The 20256-nt window shown below is 44.7% G+C and overlaps 1 protein-coding gene across 7 annotated transcripts in view; it reads left to right on the top strand.

Annotated features, from left to right (window-relative positions):
• The first annotated feature begins 10388 nt into the window (after positions 1-10388).
• Positions 10389-20256, top strand: part of APLP2 (amyloid beta precursor like protein 2) — a 73472-nt gene continuing 63604 nt past the window's right edge. For 6 of the 7 annotated variants that reach the window (XM_073321080.1, XM_073321081.2, XM_073321079.1 and 3 more), the window contains exon 1: positions 10390-10518. In XM_073321080.1, coding sequence (XP_073177181.1) covers positions 10432-10518 — 87 coding nt within the window. In that variant the 5' untranslated portion in view covers positions 10390-10431. Of the gene's footprint in view, positions 10519-20256 lie in introns of all 7 variants that reach the window. The other variant, XM_073321076.1, reaches the window with a different exon arrangement.

The following is a 20256-nucleotide window of genomic DNA, read 5'->3' as shown; positions in this document are numbered from 1 at the left end:
AGCCTGGGACTCTTCAGCTTCTAAAAAAAGACAGTTAAGCAGGGATATATGAGAGAGACCTATGAAGTTATGAATGGTGTGGAGAAAAAAAATTAATAGGGAAGTGTTGCCCTTTCACGCAAGACGAACTGGAGTCACCCAATGAAGTTAATAGGCAGGTTGAAAAAAAACCTCAAACAAAAGGAAGTATTGCGTCACACAACACAGTCATCCTGTGGAATTCATTGCCAAAGGATGTTGTGAAGGCAAGAAGAATAACTGGGTTCAAAAAATTAGATAAGTTCATGGAGGATAGGTCCATCAGTGGCTCTAAGTCAGAATGGGCAGGGATGCAGCCCCATACTCTGGATGTCTCTAAACCTCCAACTGCCAGAAGCTGGGACTGGATAACAGCGGATGGCTCACCCAATAATTGCCCTGTTCTGCTCATTCCCTCTGAAGTATCCAGTACAGCCACTATCGGAAGACAGGATATTGGGCTAGATGGACCATTGATCTGACCCAGTGTGGCCATTCATATGTTCACAGTGCATCCGCACAGCAGGCAGGCATAATCTGCTCCTCCATGCTCTGATCAACAAGGGAGGATGGGAGGCTAATACAACCTGCAGTGCAGACTGATCCCAGAGGCACCATTTCTAGGTCAGGCTATGTCCCCTGCATGCCAGGAAGAGTACTTCATATAGCTTTTTGAAAGCATGTCAAGATTCATCCTGCACTTTGATCCTCCCAGTGCCCAGAAAGCACAATTCCTTTCAGGCTTTCTTTACTACTTTTGCAGCAGGGAGTTCTGGGCCTCCAAGCATGGAATCGTCTTCACTCAAGTCACGTGCAGGGGCCATCTCCATCCCTGGGTACGGTACCATAGAGCAGTGTGATTTAGTCCAAGTGGGGAATCCTTGTATCTTTTCAGTCACCTCTTTGTCTTGGGATGCCTCCTTCCCTAAACAAGTACACTGTCTCATCAAGGTCTCCAGGATCCCTGTTCTTTTTCTGCAATTAGGAGATGATTGAAGAACCCTAGTCCTTCCACATTTCCAGGATGTTAAATAAGTATATCCATACTATTGAAAAGGGCAACACCTTTCTTCATATTGAAATGTTTGCCAGGCTCCTGCTAATTAAAGGATGCTTAAGCATGAGACACAATCCAGCTTCCGTTTGCCAGGGCCAATGTGGCGATGCTTCAGCTAATCCAAGATGCAAACTTCCCAACTTGCTTTAGTTTATTCTGGAGTCTACTTATGAAAGGATCAGAACAACATGGTCTCTTTATAAGAGTGTTCTACTATATGAGACAGGATCTGACTAGAATCCATCACTATAACAGACAAGATTTACATTGTGGCTTATGTTAAAAAATTGTTTAATTAAAATACCTGCTTAACATCCTTATGTGAAAGCCAGATTAATGGTACATGTTTATGTGCAGAATACAGAGCAGTAGAACTCAGATGCTAGGGATCCTGGAGATAACTCAAGATAGACTCCATGCCCCTTAAAGATTTGCAGCCCACTAGCCTGCATCACCAGCTCAGGGGAAAAACTCAGTGCCACATCCAAGTCTGTCAGGCCCTCCCCACAGGGCACCGTTTATTAACACCAGTACAAAACAGGCAAGACATTAAAACGAAGCAGTTCCTCTGCCCATCCTGGGCTACATCTCCCGGAGGCTTTTTCCTCTTGCCTCTCTTAGGACTAATAGGAAGATATACCCTTCCCATCAATCCCCCTCCTTTGGAGTCTGCTGCGGGAGCCCATCTCCCCCCTGCACAGTACCTTTCAACTGTGCTCTCAGCCCTTTGTACCTGACCCTTTCCCAGCTGGGTTTTGATACTAAAACAGGGCTGGCTGGTCCCAGATTCCTGGCATGGAAAAGGGCTGTTACAATAGGCATGTGTGGAGGGACAGAAGGAGTTGTCACTACCAACAAATACAGCACTCTCTCCATTCTACCACATTACTTCCCCCCTCAGACCGCTGCATTGGCTTCCCTCTTCTCAGCAGCAGCATCATCTTTCATGTCTTCATCCTTGTCTTCCAAGCACAGCTCCACCCCACTTACAATATGTATTTATTAGAGTTTCCTCCCTCATTCCCTAGGCTTCTTAAGAGTTCTTGTCCTTTTTACTCTAGTAGAATTATGCCATTTTTCATAGTTTAAGGCCTCATCCTTCATACTGCCCCTCAGTCCTTGGAGCAGCCCCTTGTTTCCCCTACACCAGGAGCCCTCTCCTTCAACTGTGATTTAAAACCCACTTCCTCAGCAAAGCTTACTTCATTGCTGTCTTTACCAATGAAGTCTTTGCACCTTTTATCCCATGTATTGTTTTGTGACTTAGAATGTAATCACCTCAAGGGCAAGTTTGCGTTCTGACTCAGTATGAGCCTTAGACCTTTTCTGAGCAAGTTCCATTGCCAAATTCAAGTGATCAGTGTCAAGTATGAGTGGTGACTTTCTACTGGAGTCTACTGTTTTTCAGTTTACTACCCACCCAAAGGCTATTATGTAGCTAGACTTTGGATCAAGCTGTAGGGCCCAGATCCTCAAAGACATTTAGGCACCTAACTCCCAGTGATTTAAAAATGGGAGATAGGTGCCTAAATACCTTTGAGCACTTGGGCTTAGCTGACTTGTAAAGGCTATGTCTACACCACGTCTCTTCACCAACCTTGTAATCTGGTTGACCCTAGGTACGGCTGCTGCTCACGTACAACACAGTTAATAAATTGTGGTAGCTAAGGCCCAGATTTTAAAAGTATTTAGATGTTGCTTCACTCAGCATTGCAATGCCTAATTGATTAGTAGCCTAAATCTCATTTTCAACAGTAATTTAGACACTTAATCTAAATCCCATCTACTGTCAATGGAATTTTGGCTTCTAAGTGCCTAAATCCCTTCTGAAAATGAGATTTAGGCATGGCATTGCAATGCTGAGCACAGCAACTACATACCTTTAAAAATCTGGACCTAAGTGTATTTGAGCCTTGTCAGATGGTTTGGGTGGCACATGGTTTCCTCTGAAAGCAAGGTGTAAGGTTATAATTGCCACATGGTAGGACCCCCACTGTGTGCCTATATAACCAGTTTGGCCAGTCCTTCCTCCCAGAGTGCGTTACCCCATGTGCTTCTGGTGCTGCTCTGCTTTCATGTCCTCAAAACACTATCCCCTGCTGAGGCATTATGGGATAGCTGCCCAGATTTTCCAGAAACACACACAAACAGGAGCAGCAGAATAGGTGTGCCCAGATGCATGCATTTGATTGGTAGTTGCCTTTTGAAAAAAGCTGCTGTGTTTGAACACAGCTTGGCCATGTTTCTTGTAATTGGATCAGCTGAGCATCATGAACTCTGTTAACAGAGTTTGAAGCCTGGATGGGACCAAAGGTGAAAGGCAAAAAGGCTTTTCACTCATTCTAACATCTACTGTAGTTGCCTTTGTTGGAAGAAAGTTATATACAAAGTATTTTTACATGGTGTCTTTGCAAAGCTGCTTAGAGGACTGACAGCTGCAAGCATCTTTACACCTGCTAATTTTCCTTGTTTGGGTGGTATTTTAGCTCCTAAAAATCAGATTTGGCTCAGTTCTACCTCTGCAATTTCTAGCTTGCATGGAGCTATGACATAATCCCATTTAAATCTTCCATCAAGATTTTAATTAAAATCCCCATAATACTACTATTTGAAGGCTAGTTCAATTACAACCTTTCAATTGCAGAGTTGAGGAGAGCAGAGGGAATATTCAAGGGCTTTCCGATTCTCAGACTCATTCTGCAAGGATGAGTCTGATTCTGACAAATGCTCTTGGCACAGCTTGCTGCTGCCAGTGCCTCTACTGGAACAAACCACAGGCCCCTCAACCTCTTCTGTTCTGCCCCCAAGGCATGTTAAGTCAATTGTTAAGGAAGATCTTTTCAGCCAGGAGTAGCCGCTTTCCTTTTAAACAGCTGTGCAGACTCACAAGTTGTAAACAACAGAGACGGTTCCACTAGAACCTTATTTACAGGAGAAACACAAACAAAGATTTTTCCTTTAAAATAGAAGCTAACTAAAGACACAGGGTGAGAGCGGCTGCTCTGACACAAGTACACTGAGTAAAATGCCCAGAGCAGCAAAAAAGTGGATTCTGAAAGCCCTGGATCCAATTGGAGAAAATTCCCCTGGCACAGAAACTAATCAATACAATAGCAGGTTGTTTTCCAACCCTGGCTCTCTCTTCCCCTCCCCTCCACAAAGGCCTGGTGTAGGTGACTGTGCTGGGGATAGGAGAGGTATATCAGGGTTGGGCCACAGCACATAGCTGGGGTGACCAGATGTCCTTTTTTAAAGGTACAGTCCTGTTTTTTGGGAACTTTTTCTTATATAAGCATGTGATGGGGTTGGGACTCACCACCACAGCACCTCCTGTTGTGGATTCTTGGAATTAGCTCAATCCACGTAGAGCAGCCTCCACTGGTGGTGTCCCATCCATCTCTTGCCCTTTGTTAGCATCTGGACCTGCATTGCTCCCTTCTTGCAGGGTCCTCTTCAGGACACTGCTCTGCAGCAGTGCCCCCTGGTCCACACTCACCCCTTTCCAAGGAGGAAGGGGGGGTGTTATCAGCAGTTCTTCCCTTTCACCCCAGCCACAATGGCCAACCACACCCCAAAATCTAACCCCTTTTGGCAGGGGTCTGGTGCAGTCTGTAATGGCACCTCCTAACATCCAGGTGTAAGTGCAAGGGGGGGACCTAGGTCCACCCACTTCTCTGGGTCCCAAACCAGGGACCCTTTGGCAGCAGCATTCCTGCCTACCCTCCTTCTCTCCCTTTGTCCATCTCTCTCCCTGGGCCATTCCCCCTTCAGCCCCCTTGCACCAGCTAAGCCCTTTGCTCAGGGCCTGCAGCCTGGCAAGTAACAGGTTGAAGTTCCCATCTACTCTCTCCAGGTGCTGGTCTCCTCACACAGAAGACAGATCTTCACCCTCTAAAGACCTAGTAGAGACTACCTGCTGCTTGCCTGGGCAGCCTTTATATAGGGCCTAGCCTGGCCCTAATTGGCTGCCTCTTGCTCAGCCCTGATTGGCTCCCCACAGGCCCTACCTGATTAGCTGGCTGTCCATGAAGCCACTCTGGCCTGCTGTTGCCCAATCTGGCCTGGGGGTGGGGCACCGCCCCACCACACAGCGCCTATAACCCCCCACCCCCTGCCCAGTTTTTTCATAGTTGCTATCTGGTCACCCTACATATAGCAGTGCTTTGGTTCTGGGTGGCAGTACTGTCCATAGGTACTATAGGCAGCCCAGCCCCCAGGGCTGTCTGCGTTACAATAGAGATCACTCTGACCCCTGGAACAATCCGGAATAGCAGGGCACAAAGGTGGCTTTCCCCCACCGGTCCATGGGCTATGAGTTCTGTGGTGTACCCCTATGTACAGCACAGAATCTCACCTCTGATCTACAGAGAGTTTCTGCGACTATCATGACTAGACTAAAACAAAGTAGAGTTAAGAACTCTGTAGAAACTGTAGGCAATAACATATATAATAATTAATATTTTCACTTACAGAGAACCTTTCATCGGAGGTTTGGAAACATTAATTAAAGCTTCACTCACTCCTTTGAGGTAGACAGATATTACCTCCATATTACTCATGGGCAAAATGAAGTAGAATTTGAGTGATTATCTCAAGGTCACCCAGTGACAGGGCCAAGAATTAGAACTTAAGTGTCTTGCCTCTCAGACCCTTGTTCTTACCATACAGTCATATGGTTGTCAATACAACAAACAGTTGGCCGGAATCTCATGCCGCCTCACTCATCTACTTTCCACAGAACTCCCTTTCACTTCCTGTTTTTACCCACTTCCCCGCCCATTTCACAACTTTGACTTTATAAAGGAGACATTTTGCATGGGTGGGCCATGGTAATAGCAACTGTCCCTCCTTGAATTTTGGGCTTGCCAAGAGCACTGTAATACTGAGCTATAAATAATCATCCTCTTCACACTTACATTTCTTGATAAACTCAGCAAAGGCAATCATCGAAATCTGCACCTAACTGAGCTTTAGCAAAGTAACCCCAGAAGATGATAATGTCATCAGACTATTTTTATAGAGAGCATCTATTAATTTTATCACAAGCGATTTGGAAACTCTGTCCCCAAACTACTTCAACTGGGTGGGTTTTTAAGCAAAAGCTTTATTTTAAAAAATTCCTTCTCTCCTAGGAGTTCCAAACACAGCTTTTTGCACCACATGTCATTTGCAAACTGTTACACTCCATTCCTTTTTAATTAGGCTGCCAGATGGATATCTGGTCTTGTGATACTGAAATATCAGTTTATCATACCTACTGTCAAACCACCATGCTATACTTTTTAATGCATTTTGGGCTAATATATTCTCCCCCTTCTAGCTAGGCTTGGTGCAAAGAGATTCTGCAGCTGCTGAAGGGAAAGTAATCCTCTGCACCGGGCGCTGGACAGGTAGTCAAATGGGAAACACTATTATGGCCCTTTCTAGACCTCCCAATTTATACCCGCCCATTCCACAAGAGGCAGTGGCTGATGGATCGTTGTAGTAGCAGATGTGTTGGCCCTCGGCTGCTCCTTCCCTGAACTACTCGTGTCCTGGACATGTAAAAAGGTCCTACACATGTTGGCCCTTAAATCTAGTCCCTGTGCAGCAGAACTGCACTAGTTCTGTTGCTTCTGGAGTCCTCTGTGCCTGCCTGGGAAAAGCAAAATTTGCCTGTTACAGCACATTTTGTTTTTGTTGTATCTCTGTTTCAATGGGAAATATGTCATGGGTCAGAAGCCCCAAAATGTGACTTATCTTTTGTTTCCCTGTGTAAATGTGACAATATGGCCATCTGGCTACTTTGGTTTCTGAGCTAGGGGATTGAGAGTTCAAGTCCCACACCAGGACTTCACCTGATACCTACTGCTAACTCTGCAGCTCAATGGTAGGAGGATGCTGTACTAGAAGAGGTAAGACGCTAAAATACAGTCCCTTTGCTCCCCTCTGGTGACCTTCCTGGTGGAAATTATAGAACTAAGGTGCTTTCCGGAAGGGTAGGATAACCTCACTGTCCTAGCTAAGAGTCCCTCTCTCAATAACCATATTCAAGATGTATAAGACTGTGGGTGAGTTACAACTGGATGAACAGATGCTGCCGTCTTTACGTGTACAGCTGCTACACTGCTATAATTTTGTAGCAGCAGTGTGGATGATCCAATGGACAGAGTATGGGCCTGGGAAGTAGGAATACCTGAGTTCTGTTCTCATCTCTGATACTGACTCCATGTGACCTGCACAAGTCCCTTAAGCCTAAATTTTCAGAAGGGTCCACAAATTTTAGGCCCCTCAGCCTTTGGATGCCCAACTGGAAACACCTGCAGGGTGATTTTCAAAGGTGCTGAGTATCCACACTCCAGTTGACTTAAATCTCTGCAGCAGCTCTGAAAATCAAGCTCTATCAGATCCCAAGTTGGGGACCCAAAATTAGTGGACACTTGAAAACTGACACCTGAATTTCTCCTTGCCTTCTTTTCATCATCTGCAAAATTACTTGCCTCAAAGGGGAGTGGTGAGGATTAATTAATGCTCATAAAGTGTTATATAAATATGAACGCTAAGTATTACTAGTTTGTTAATTTATATAGCACTTCAAGATAGCTTTGCTATGAGAGGCTGTACCCAATGATATATAAACAAAATGTGCTGTACCCAATGATATATATAAAGCTGGGGAGAATGAAAAATATCTGAATGATAACTTTGTAAAAGGGAAAAATGGAACTCAAAATATATTCAATTGAATCAAATACACCCATATTGTACATTAAAATGTATATACATTAAAATGTATTATTTTAAAGGAGTCAATTAATATTCCAGCTGGGTTTGGGTAAGTTTAAAAGAAGATTACAGATGCCAGAGGACTGCAGTAAAAGAGATTTAAAGGTTTTCAAGTACTGTAAAAAAAATGAGACTGTAATAAGTGACTAGTGGACCAGCTGGCCATTTTAATTAAAACTGGGCTGCTTATTGATCTGTATTACAGATTGTCCCCATTTACAACACTTCAGCAATCTTCCTTGCATCCATTTCAGAAAAAAAAATCACTTGTGATTGTATGTAAAGAATGTAAAAGTTAAAGAATATAAACAGTTTGTAATTTTATCTAATTGTCCGAAAATCTCAGGATTTTTCTGTTTGCTTTGTTTTTTGATGTAAGCACTCTTGCACATCTGGCTATGAAAATTATGGAGAATAAAATGTGTAAATTATAGCAGATATTTCCTAATTTATTCCATGAAATAATTCTGATGGGTTTTTATACATGTTTTAAATAATGTTTGTTCTTTCAAATGTAGAAATTGCTTCTGAAGTTATTCTGATGTATATTAAATATCTATTTTTTAATTACATTACAGAAAATATTTCTGCTTTAGGTAGTGGCATCTTTTAGATTTTGGGGGTGAAATCTTAGCCCCATTGAAATTAATGACTAACCATTGATTTCAGTGAGACTAGGATTTCACCCACTACATTTTGCTTAACTATCTTCTCCATCATTGTGAAAGCCAAACGACAAATAATAAATAAATAATAAATGGCTTACATCTATTCTATACAGTGTTTTTCTTTCTGAAGGACTCAAGTGTTTTACAAATGATATACATAGTGGAATCACATCAACTCCAATTTGCTACAACTGATTTTAAACATTTCCTGAAATGTTGCAACTCAAACATAACACCACAGAAGCTCTAAAAGTGAAACAATCAACAGCAATACAACTGATTTGACTGACTTTTTTTTTAAACTGAGAAAAGCAAAAATTAAAAAAGTGCTACAAATGTGACAAGTAAATAGGATTTTTAAAATTTGTTCAGTTTTAATCATCTGTATTAAGTGGCATAGGTAGAGAAATATGTCTGTTTACACTGATTATTTTTGAGTTGACAGTGTGCTCTTTTGTCATTTGCAATCAAACCATTTCCTGGGTGAAGTGCAAAAAAAAAAAACAAAAAAAAAAAACGGGTCTGCAGCATACTACACAAAAGTGGGGACAGGTGACATCTGAGGGGCAAACATATTATTTTACAAAAATTGCTCTGAGATCTTTAATGTAGATATTATTCCCTTAAAAACAAAAAAACAAACAGACCCCCAAAGCAGTTTATTATATTGTCATCTTTTCCACTCACAGTTAGACCCAGATCCTCAGTGATATTTAGGCACCTAACTCTCATTGATTTCAATGGGCGTTTGCTGCCTAAATACTTTTGAGGATTTGGAGCTTAGTGCTTTCATTTTGTTTACACAGCACCTAACACGACGGAGCTCGGATTTGGAGTAGGGCTTTACCGCAATCCTGTTACTATTACTATTCAATTTTTGTCTCTCAAAAACATGGAGAGCTGATTTCACCATGCTGGGATTTGAATCTGTAATTGCAGAGTGTAGCATTCCAAACCTGCTGTTAATGTAAAACTGTATAGAGCAGTGTTGTAGCAAACATTTCAGAGTTATGCAACATTTAGTCTCTAAAAATAAATAACATGGTCCAAAAGGGTCTGAGTGGATTTTGTGGCCCTCTCCTTCCTTACAGGGGCATTGCAATAAGGCACACCAATTGTTCCGTTTTATGAAATTTACTAATTAACAAATGGATTGTGGGATTGCTCTTTGGTTGTTTTATTTGCAAACCACAGTAGCTTCCTTCTGTCTCTTCTAGAGAGAGGTTCCTTTTTATGCTTTTTGTTATATCTTTTTGTTCTTCATTTTTAAAAAGCCCTAGGAAGTCCAAACCAAAAACGTTGAAAACAGAAAACTAAGGTTGCAAAAGCATTCGGAGGCCAGGAAGGCTGCCCATCCAGCCTTAACTCTGCCCCTCTGATGCTCTTGAGTAAGGCAGTACCACAGGTGGCAATTTCTTGCAGGGCTTGGGAAAGCGGTTGCTCACCGGACATCGTGCTTGGGCCTGGGAGTCAGAGACTAGCGGAGCCCGTCTCCCGTCTCCCGAGTCCCCGCGCCAAGCCCAGCCCACGCCTGGGTAGCAGTGCCTGGTGGCAGCTGGTGGGGCCGGCAGCCTGGGGCCACTCCCCGTGATTGGCTGGCGCTTGGGGGCGTGGTGCTGCACGGAGGGTGGGGCGCTCCCCGATCACGCTTGCTCTGATTGGCGGCGACTCGGAGTGATGGGCGCGGCTCCCTCCCTCGCAGGGTCTTTCTCTGGTCGCGGCTGCAGCTGGGGCGTGGCCGTGTCGTCGCCACGTCGCTGTGATTGGCCGGAGTGGGGACAGAGGCGTGGTTTCCCGGCTCCTCTCTCCGCGATTGGCGTGGGCGTGAGCGTGGGCGTGGCTTTGTGAGGCGGCTCCCCGCTGTCGCCGGACTCCGGGCGCTGAGGCCGCAGAAGCTGCTGGGCGGCGGCGGAGACGGGCGGGATGGCGGCGGGCGCAGGGCTGGGGCTGCGGCTGCTCCTGCTGCTGGCGCTCACGGGCCCCGCGGCCACGCTGGCCGGCTACATCGAGGTGCGGCCCGGCGCGGCGGGGGATTTCTGCGTGGGTGGGGCGGGGGTGCTCCCGCCGCAGAGCCCCCTCCCGCCTTGGCGCAGTGGCGGAGCCCGGCCGCCGCAGAGGCCGCGTGAAAGGCACCGAGGGCGGGGTGGGAAGGGGGATTTACCAGCCCACCGCCTGCTCCCCTCAGGCTGCCTGTTCTGACCCCCGGGGGAGGGGGGGCCTGTCCCAGGGCGGCGGGGGGGGAGAGCCCCCCCACTTTCTGACCCCGGGGGAGGGGGGCCTTTCCCAGGGCGGCGGGGGGGGGAGAGCCCCCCACTTTCTGACCCCGGGGGAGGGGGGCCTTTCCCAGGGCGGCGGGGGGGGAGAGCCCCCCCACTTTCTGACCCCGGGGGAGGGGGGCCTTTCCCAGGGCGGCGGGGGGGGGAGAGCCCCCCTCACTTTCCGACCCCGGGGGAGGGGGGCCTTTCCCAGGGCGGCGGGGGGGGGAGAGCCCCCCTCACTTTCCGACCCCGGGGGAGGGGGGCCTTTCCCAGGGCGGCGGGGGGGGGAGAGCCCCCCTCACTTTCCGACCCCGGGGGAGGGGGGCCTTTCCCAGGGCGGCGGGGGGGGGAGAGCCCCCCTCACTTTCCGACCCCGGGGGAGGGGGGCCTTTCCCAGGGCGGCGGGGGGGGGAGAGCCCCCCTCACTTTCCGACCCCGGGGGAGGGGGGCCTTTCCCAGGGCGGCGGGGGGGGGAGAGCCCCCCTCACTTTCCGACCCCGGGGGAGGGGGGCCTTTCCCAGGGCGGCGGGGGGGGGAGAGCCCCCCTCACTTTCCGACCCCGGGGGAGGGGGGCCTTTCCCAGGGCGGCGGGGGGGGGAGAGCCCCCCTCACTTTCCGACCCCGGGGGAGGGGGGCCTTTCCCAGGGCGGCGGGGGGGGGAGAGCCCCCCTCACTTTCCGACCCCGGGGGAGGGGGGCCTTTCCCAGGGCGGCGGGGGGGGGAGAGCCCCCCTCACTTTCCGACCCCGGGGGAGGGGGGCCTTTCCCAGGGCGGCGGGGGGGGGAGAGCCCCCCTCACTTTCCGACCCCGGGGGAGGGGGGGCCTTTCCCAGGGCGGCGGGGGGGGGAGAGCCCCCCTCACTTTCCGACCCCGGGGGAGGGGGGGCCTTTCCCAGGGCGGCGGGGGGGGGAGAGCCCCCCTCACTTTCCGACCCCGGGGGAGGGGGGGCCTTTCCCAGGGCGGCGGGGGGGGGAGAGCCCCCCTCACTTTCCGACCCCGGGGGAGGGGGGGCCTTTCCCAGGGCGGCGGCGGGAGGCCCCCACTTTCCGACCCCGGGAGGGAGGGGAGGCCCTTTCCCAGGGTGGCGGGGGTGGGGAGAGCCCCCCACTTTCCGACCCCGTGGGGGGGGGGGGTTGCTCTCTGGGATCCAAACGCTGTCACTGGTTTCTCAGCATGTTTTCCCTCTTGACTTCATATCTAGAGCTTTGGGTGACTTTGCCCCCACCCACCAATGCCCAGCTCCGGGATAACAGCTCAGGGTAAAACGAGACTGGGAAAGGAAGTTAACCCATCGCCCTCTTGCTGATAAAAGTCCTCTGGGGGTGAGATGGGGGGGCAGCTGGTGTCATGTTCCTCATACATAGGAGCTGAACTTGCCATTTCCAGTTTCGCAACCTGATTTGCTTCTGATAATTTTGTTCGCCTAGATTGTGTTACGTTTTTAGTGCCTCAGTGTCTCAGGCCATAGCATAGAAATGCTGGCATATCAGCAGGCATGTTTGGCTTGTGTTTGCCCGTTTGTTACAGCTGTCCAGTATCAACTGGGTGTAATTGCCTTCCTAATTCGGTGGTCTGCAAATTGAGCTTAAGGAAAAGGTGTTACCCGTGTCCTTTTATTTCTTACATGTACAAAAAGGATTAATGCTATCCAAGGGCAGCACTTTTGTAAAAGAAAGCAATGAAATATTCATTGTCAGGTAGCTTTAGGTCGGAGATTGTTCAGCAAAGGTGGTCTCGGCTCCGTAGAATAAAGGACATTTTGCCATCTTACCATGCTGTTACTAAAGCAGCAACAGAAATTTCTGATTTGAAATCATAAGTGTGGCCGGAATTTCCCTTTGCCTGTGAAGACAATTTAGGATTTCTGGAGTATATAAAGCTGCTTGTTGCTGCATCAAAAGAATTGATGCTCTGATCTTGAGTTGGACGGGTATTGATGTAAACCTGTGCTAAGGAAACAAATTCTTATTTTCAGTTTGTTTCAACAATCGTGCTGCAGCATTAGGCTGGGAATGTCTTTTCCTGTCTAGTTGCAGATTTCAGGGTTAACTAGCTGAATCCCTCTGTGGTACCTTTTTCCTCTACTCCACCTCCTCCTCCCCCCCATGAGAACTGACCTCTGCATTCTTGGCACTGTAACAAGTAATGTGAGGTTCTCAGATTGGTCTAGAAGCTTAGACTATTAGAGGGCAACTTCATAGGGAAAAGCCTCAGTTAAATGCATCCATTTGGTCAAGGCTTCATTATCTCTTAATAGATTCTGAATAAATCTAAAAATTTCAACTATCCATTGCATTGTCTTTCAGATTAAAGCTTTATGCAAGTGCAGTGGGTTTGCATCTGATGACTAGGAAATATTTACATGTCTTTTTTTTTTCCCCCAAATTGAGTAGAATACGAAGTGTTGGGTTTTTTTTAAGGCTTCCTTCCTTCTCCTTAAACACCAAACTTCTCTAATCTAACTAAGATCTCATGGTAGTTTAGGACTCTGTTTTCGACATAATCTGTCTACCAGGGTGAACTTTCAAAATAGGTAGTTAAGCACATGCTGATCATCACAAAGGTTCTAATTTAGTAATACATACATTAAATTGCTACATCCATCTTGCATTGATAGTGTTTTAGAGAGGGACAGACATGTTATGGATATTTCTGAATGGCCTGATTTGACACACTTAGTTTACTGTAAGACTGTAGCAGCCTTGATTAAGCAAAACAGCCACAGGAGCACTGTACAAAAATCTGAAGCCCTGAGCGTTCTGTAATTACCAACTGACAATAAGATTTCTTTAAATGTTCCTCACAGATGTTCTGCAGAACTAATGTCGTCAGTGATTTTTTTCCCCTTCCTGCATAGCTATCACTTAAAGAATGGCATTTCACCTATTTATTTTGCGCAAGTTATAGTTCTCTGTTAAAAATTACTACAGGTCTGATGTGACAAGGTGGTAGTCTGATGACAGGACATGATCGAAAAATCTGCCTTGGTGGTGTTTTGCCAGGGAGATAACTAAGACTGGCCTGAGGAATTTCAACTAAAGCCCAGATGAGATTACTTGGCACTGACTTGCCAGTGAAGAATTTTTAGTATTTCTCTGATAGTTGGATTAATATCCTGTATCCTGCACCTGTTAAAACCTCTGCCAACTTTGTAGGCCACTTCCTCCGTCATATCCTAGGCTAGCTCAGCTGCTTATATGCATCCCTGGTGAAAGATTTGTTTATGAGCTTGCACTACATGTGGTAAATGCCAACTGCTTTGTTGGAAAGCAAAAATAGCTTCAATTTTATTTCAAGGCCTTATTTACACTAGAAAAATTAGGATATAGAATTGGGGGGTATGAATGGTGGAGGCTATAGCTTGTGCATTTTTACCACTGTTATTTAAATGTACTCTGAGTAGGGTTAAACAACTCAGTTTGAATCCAATTGATACTCCTGCTTCTACTGTTGTGATTACCCATGGAGAATTGGAGCTGTGAAATGTTAGTGTAGACGAGAATTAAAACTGTTTTTGAGACCCTGGTGGTGAACTCAACACTAGTCTGCATTTTTATATTGTTCTCAATGCTGTAGTATGGGTGCCAGGTCATTTCTAGAATTTGCAGAACATCATGGTTTTGATAGTGTATAATTTAAGTTTAAAATTGGTTACTTGCAGTAGGAAAATGCATGATAGTGTGTGTGCTTCTTAGTTTAGGTGCTTTGGCATGTTCCCATTAGTTGAATTTTCTGTCACTTCAATATCTCAGATGCCATTCCCTGTCTGTTGTATGTCCAATAATCTGCAAACAAATTATTTTCTTTCCTTATTTCAGTGTGTGTTTTGTTGGGAAGTATCTGTATATGCAACTTCATACTGGACGGTGCATTCTGCAAAGACCTGTCAACTGGTGACAGTCAGACGTTCTCCCCTGCACTCTATCATGTGTTGATGAAAGGTCCAGCTTGTGCAAGGTCCCTTCCAAATAAATTGGAATATGAACACACAACAGAAATGCTGATCCATTGTGGTGGAAACTATCTAATGGTTTCTCTTGCATAGTGATGTGTTTCCAGATGACTTAAATTACTTGAAAAAAGAAAAGGAGGACTTGTGGCACCTGAGAGACTAACAAATTTGTTAGTCTCTCAGGTGCCACAAGTCCTCCTTTTCTTTTTGCGGATACAGAGTAACACGGCTGCTACTCTGGAACCTTAAATTACTTGAACTCACATGCTTCCTGCCTCTTGTTTGCAAGTTTGCTTGGAGAGCTTCAAAAAGACACTGGACGTCAATCTTAAAAACCATTCTAACTTAATCTTTATTCCAACTATCAACTCCTTCATTTCTCTTCTCAAGCTCTTTAAAGACATGAAGTTTCTGCTTTATTCACTTGACCTTTTATGTATTGAGTCTGAAGTAATACAAATGTAATAAGATTTGAAAAATATAGGTTTATTTTTAATGGCCTTTTTAGATAGCTATTGTGGATGGTATGGCCCCTAGATAAGCAGTCTTGAACAACTACTAGGATTTTGGGTGAGGTATAAACCAGATCACCTTGAGGCAAAATTGTTTAGTCAATGTCATTATTTTTTGGTACACTTCTGCATTTTCAAATATAGCTGTCTTGTACCATTGCTGCCAGCCTCAGTGACTTGTTCTTTTGACTCAAAATTACCACCCCCACATTAGTTACAAGAAATGTCAGTTCTGTGAAATAACAGTTGTAACCATGGGTCTGTTAAATTTTGGGAACTGAAAGCAAGCTAGTTTTGTAGTTAAGTTTCATGCTGCATTTTATCAATCTCCATATGCAAACAATATGAGCATATCTAAAGACTTTGCCAGGTCTTAAACGTAAGGTCCCTCTGATATGTATTTTACATATAAGGAAGAAAGACCAATAGAAAACGTGCATAAAATACTGCAGGGAGGTGCTGTTACTCTTATTGCAAGTTAAAATGCTGGAGAGAGGTAAACCCCATTCTTTGGAGAAAGTTTTCAGCTTTCCTGGAATTTAAGGTGTAGTTTTGAAACCTTACTTTCAGTGTGCGTTGTGTAAAGAATTCTGAATCAGTGTCTTCACACATTTGATCATTGATTGTTGTGTAATTTCGTAGGTTATGGATTTATTCACTTTTTAAAAATACAGATTGTAATAGTAATGCTTAATTCCTTGCTTCTAAACATACGTAATAGGGCCAAAGCGTCTATTGCTGTATGTTGCCTCTGTCACGCTCAACACCCAGTAGTCCAAGGAAAGTTTGGTGTCTTAATCTTTTACTTTTGTAAACCTGTCTAATGTAATCTATATGCAGTGTTCTGTAAGGTTTATGGGCGAAATATCTTACAGGCAGAACTTATTTTGCCTGCAGCATCTTCAACAAATGTTTTATTAAAGGTCCAGACTTTGATCCTAGATACATGTAACTTGAAAATGCAAAAGGAGCATAACACTTTCCAGTTTCACATCAATTCTATAAAAACTGAGCCATTAACTCTAATGCTAGACTGAAACATTTTAAACTATCCTCATCACGAACTGCTAAACTCTCTGAACATTAAAGTAGTCTTTGGCCTGTTCACCTTTATTATTCTTTTGTGAGGGAAAACTAACTTTTACTAAAGATTTCAATTAATACTCTCTAGAAGAAAGCATGGCATTTAATCTATAGTGATATATAGCTTGTAGTTGGGATGCTTCATACGCCTGTAGTGTTCTATAAATGATTCTGGTAAAATTTCACATCTGGTTCTGTACCTGAAGGATCCTGAGTTGTTTCCTTCTGAAATACATATTGTTGAATTTCCATGTATGTATGTGATGACTCATTTATCAGCCAGTAGTGACAAATTGATCATAGGCAAAGCATGAATGTTATAATTGGATTATCTTCAAGGCATACTGCGAACTTGATATCTAGTTGTGGCATAGTCCCAAATAATCTGGGAAAATAACCAAAAGTAAAAATTGATGAAGTAAAACTGAAAATGAGAAATTATTTTCACTGACTGTGACTGCTTTGGTTATCCAATAGTAAAGGGGGGAAGAAACAAGAGGGTGTCAGTTCGGAATGTCCCATTAATAATGGACTAAAGCAGGCTTGTCGTGGGACTGGACACTTGCAGTTCTTCCTACAGTGCAAGGGACCTGAATGATGTTCATTGACTTAGGGCTTGTCTAAACTAGGATATAAGGGGTGTTTTTAAAAAGAGATTTGTACTTTCTCACAAAGGTAGAGGTGAACTCAGTGTCTTAATGGACTTTAAAACTAGACTCAAGAAGTATTTTTAAAATTTGTTAATCAAGCTGTTAGAGGTGGAAAAGATTTTAAGCTCAGTCATTCTCTCCTTGGATTGTTTTGTAGGGGGATATCTACTGTGCCTCTGTCTTAAGTGAAAGGGTTTTCATGACTTCCAAGAGAATCTGGATCTGTTAGACAGTTTTCTGGTATTTTGCCCTTTTTAAAAATTTCAGTTGATCCCACATTGCCATCCCTACAAGCTTTAAAAATTTAACCTTTTTAATTTACTACTCCATGCAAGTATAACATGTAACATGAAACCTAAGTGCTTGATATCCTCCAAGCAGTTACATGTGTAAGTATCACTTATGCAGTGAGTGTTTGTTTGTAGGATCTGGCACTAAATGACTAATTCCTGTTGTGAGACTTAATAGTGTCTGCCATGGGACTGCATAATAGGCTGTTTTGCTATTGATTGAATATGATTTATATACCTAACTATTCAAGTGCTTCAGCTGTAGTCCAACCTCACACAGGTACATGGTGAAAATCAATCTTTTTTTCAAAAGAAACTAGGCTGGAGTCATTTTAACTTCACATTGTCTGACTCCTGTAGTTGATATAAAATGGCAGCTTAGCTAGTTGAGCTAATATTTGAGTTCAAAGAATTCAAACCTTCAGAATTGCATTCCAAAAGAAAGTGTTAAGTTTTGACTTTAGATGGGTGACCAAAATACTAATGGTTCTGTAAATGAAGCTAAACTAACTTTGGTAGCAGCAAAAAATACTCTAGAGAGTTTTATGTAATCAGGTATCCACAAGATCAGAAACTCATGCAACTAACAGGTTTCAGAGTAGCAGCCGTATTAGTCTGTATTTGCAAAATGAAAAGGAGGACTTGTGGCACCTTAGAGACTAACCAATTTATTTGAGCATAAGCTTTCATGAGCTACAGCTCTACGAAAGTTTATGCTCAAATAAATTGGTTAGTCTCTAAGGTGCCACAAGTACTCCTTTTCTTCATACAACTAAGCTGCTTACCAGCACCTCAGTTTGAAGCATTACATTGGACCTTTTAGATCTGTTTAGTTGGAGGAAAAATAAACACCCATTTGGAGACGTGGACCGGTGTATGCTTTCTGTGTAAAAAAGCATAGTTGCACCCTTTGCCTGTCAAGAGCACATTTACTTGCAATCAATTTTCATGCTGTCAGTGGTAAAATATTTTTGTTTAAACTGAAGTAACTCAAACAGGAGTTCTCTCCTTTTGGTTTACTCATCTGCATGCTGCTTGTTTATATTTAGGTGCAAATGTTAAAATGTTATGTAATACAGCACCTGAACACTGGGGCAACATATTTCCCTTTTCACCTCTGATGGTGATAAAGGAAATCCAACAGCATTGTGTGACTCTAACTTGAGTGCCTTGAGGAAGGCAAGTGACCTTGAAACTTCTCTTGTAGTTGAACCTACTCCTAGGTATTGCGTGTGTAACCCTTCTGCCAGGCCAAGTTGATAGCAGCAAGGGTGGGGTTCAGTACACAGGGGTTCCCTCTCACCAAAGCAAATGCGAAACTGGCTCGAGCCCCCACCCAGTGACCTGGGAAAATCTTACACACCCCTGGGCGCCTCAAAGAGGCAATACTTCCCCTCTCGCAAGCAAGCACAGTCTCTCGGTGTAGCAAAGAATCTTTAATAACATGAAGTAAACGACATCAGCATTAAATTGGGGAAACACCGCAACTAGTGTTCATTAACCAAACCATGAGCAAAGACCCACCCCAGCAAATTGGGCCACATCCTTTCCCTCTGGTTCTTGAGTCCCAGAACCCAAACGTCTCTTGAGTCCAGCAATCCACAAATCACCCGAAGTCCAAAAAGTCCAGCCCCAGAGTTCAAAAGTTCATCTGCAGAGTGTTACTCCCCAGTCTGACTAAAATGTGCCTGTGTTGGGGGGAAAGAGGTAAGGGGCACCTTACGTGTCCTGAAGCTGACTGCCCCACAGGGCTCTGTTCTGCTCCGCTGTCTCACGAAAACTCCGCCATCTCACGAACAGCTCTGCTCAGCTCACCTCACCGTCTCACAAACACTCCACCAGCCTATCCACAAACAGCACTACTGCACTCTAGATCTTCCGGCTCCCCACTACTTGACACAGTGCTCGGTGATTTCAGCTCATAGTAGTGGGAGCCTTAGTGCTGGTGCACCATAAGGCCAAAGTGAATTCAGCACAGTACCTGTAACAAGACTGTTAATAGACCCAAAATTAGCTCTGACATTCCACAGTGGAGAGAGACAGAGGTGCAGTTGGTGTTTCAGGCCCTCACAAAGGGGCCCACACCACCAGGTACTAATACCTGTCTCAAGCCTCTCTCAATTCAGAGTTTTGGAACCCATGTCCCTTGCCTAGCGAGTGCTACTTAGTTGATGGTGAGTCCCTCAATCATAACAAAAGGCCAAGTACAGTTCAAAGCACAGTTCCCATAATCAGGGTAATAACAACAATTTATTCTTCCCACCCCAATAACAGAGACACTGGAGATTCCACAATAGCCGAAGTGACCATTTGGGCAGTTATGGCCTCATTCGAGGCGGGTGGGTGTGCCTGTGCAAATGAGATCAGGCCCTGAAGTTCTTTTCCACAACTTGCCACACCTCACTACCAGATATCAGGGTGGAGCTCATCCTGACTCTGCTTACATGGGTAAGACCGAAGCCAAGCCTAGTACCTGAAGATGAATTTCTTTTGCCCATCCCAGGAGTGAGATCAGATACTGATCTCTGCTGGCAAAGTAGCAAAAATAGACTACTTAGAATTTTTTTTGTTCAGCTACCAGGAACTGGGTGTGTTGACAGAGTATAACTGCCTTACAATTTGAATAAAATTTTTCCTTATAAAATGCTTTTCTATTAGAAGCCAGAAAGTTTTGAGAGCATCTTTTGGGTGGGAACAGGAAAAAAGAAATTTTCACATTTGTAGTCTTAGTTTTAGAGACTGCTGCAAAATGTAATATATAGATGAAAAATGAAAGCAAACTAAACTTGTTTGAACAACTAGTGTAACTTGCAAAGGTTCAAAGACTGGATAGGAAATTATCTCCAAACTGCTGTTGCAGCATGTTAGTGATTCAGTGTTAAACAAGTGATGTGATAAGATTTTGTTTGGTAAATGCTTTAGCTCGTGGAGGGCAGTTCTGGAGTAGATAATTGAGCAGTGTATGAACTGAGCATAAAACAGGAGATAAGTGTACAAAATATT

The sequence above is a fragment of the Lepidochelys kempii genome, chromosome 22 (genome assembly GCF_965140285.1).
Source record: "Lepidochelys kempii isolate rLepKem1 chromosome 22, rLepKem1.hap1, whole genome shotgun sequence".
Classification (NCBI taxonomy): domain Eukaryota; kingdom Metazoa; phylum Chordata; order Testudines; family Cheloniidae; genus Lepidochelys; species Lepidochelys kempii.
This window is presented reverse-complemented; position numbering and strand designations above follow the sequence as displayed.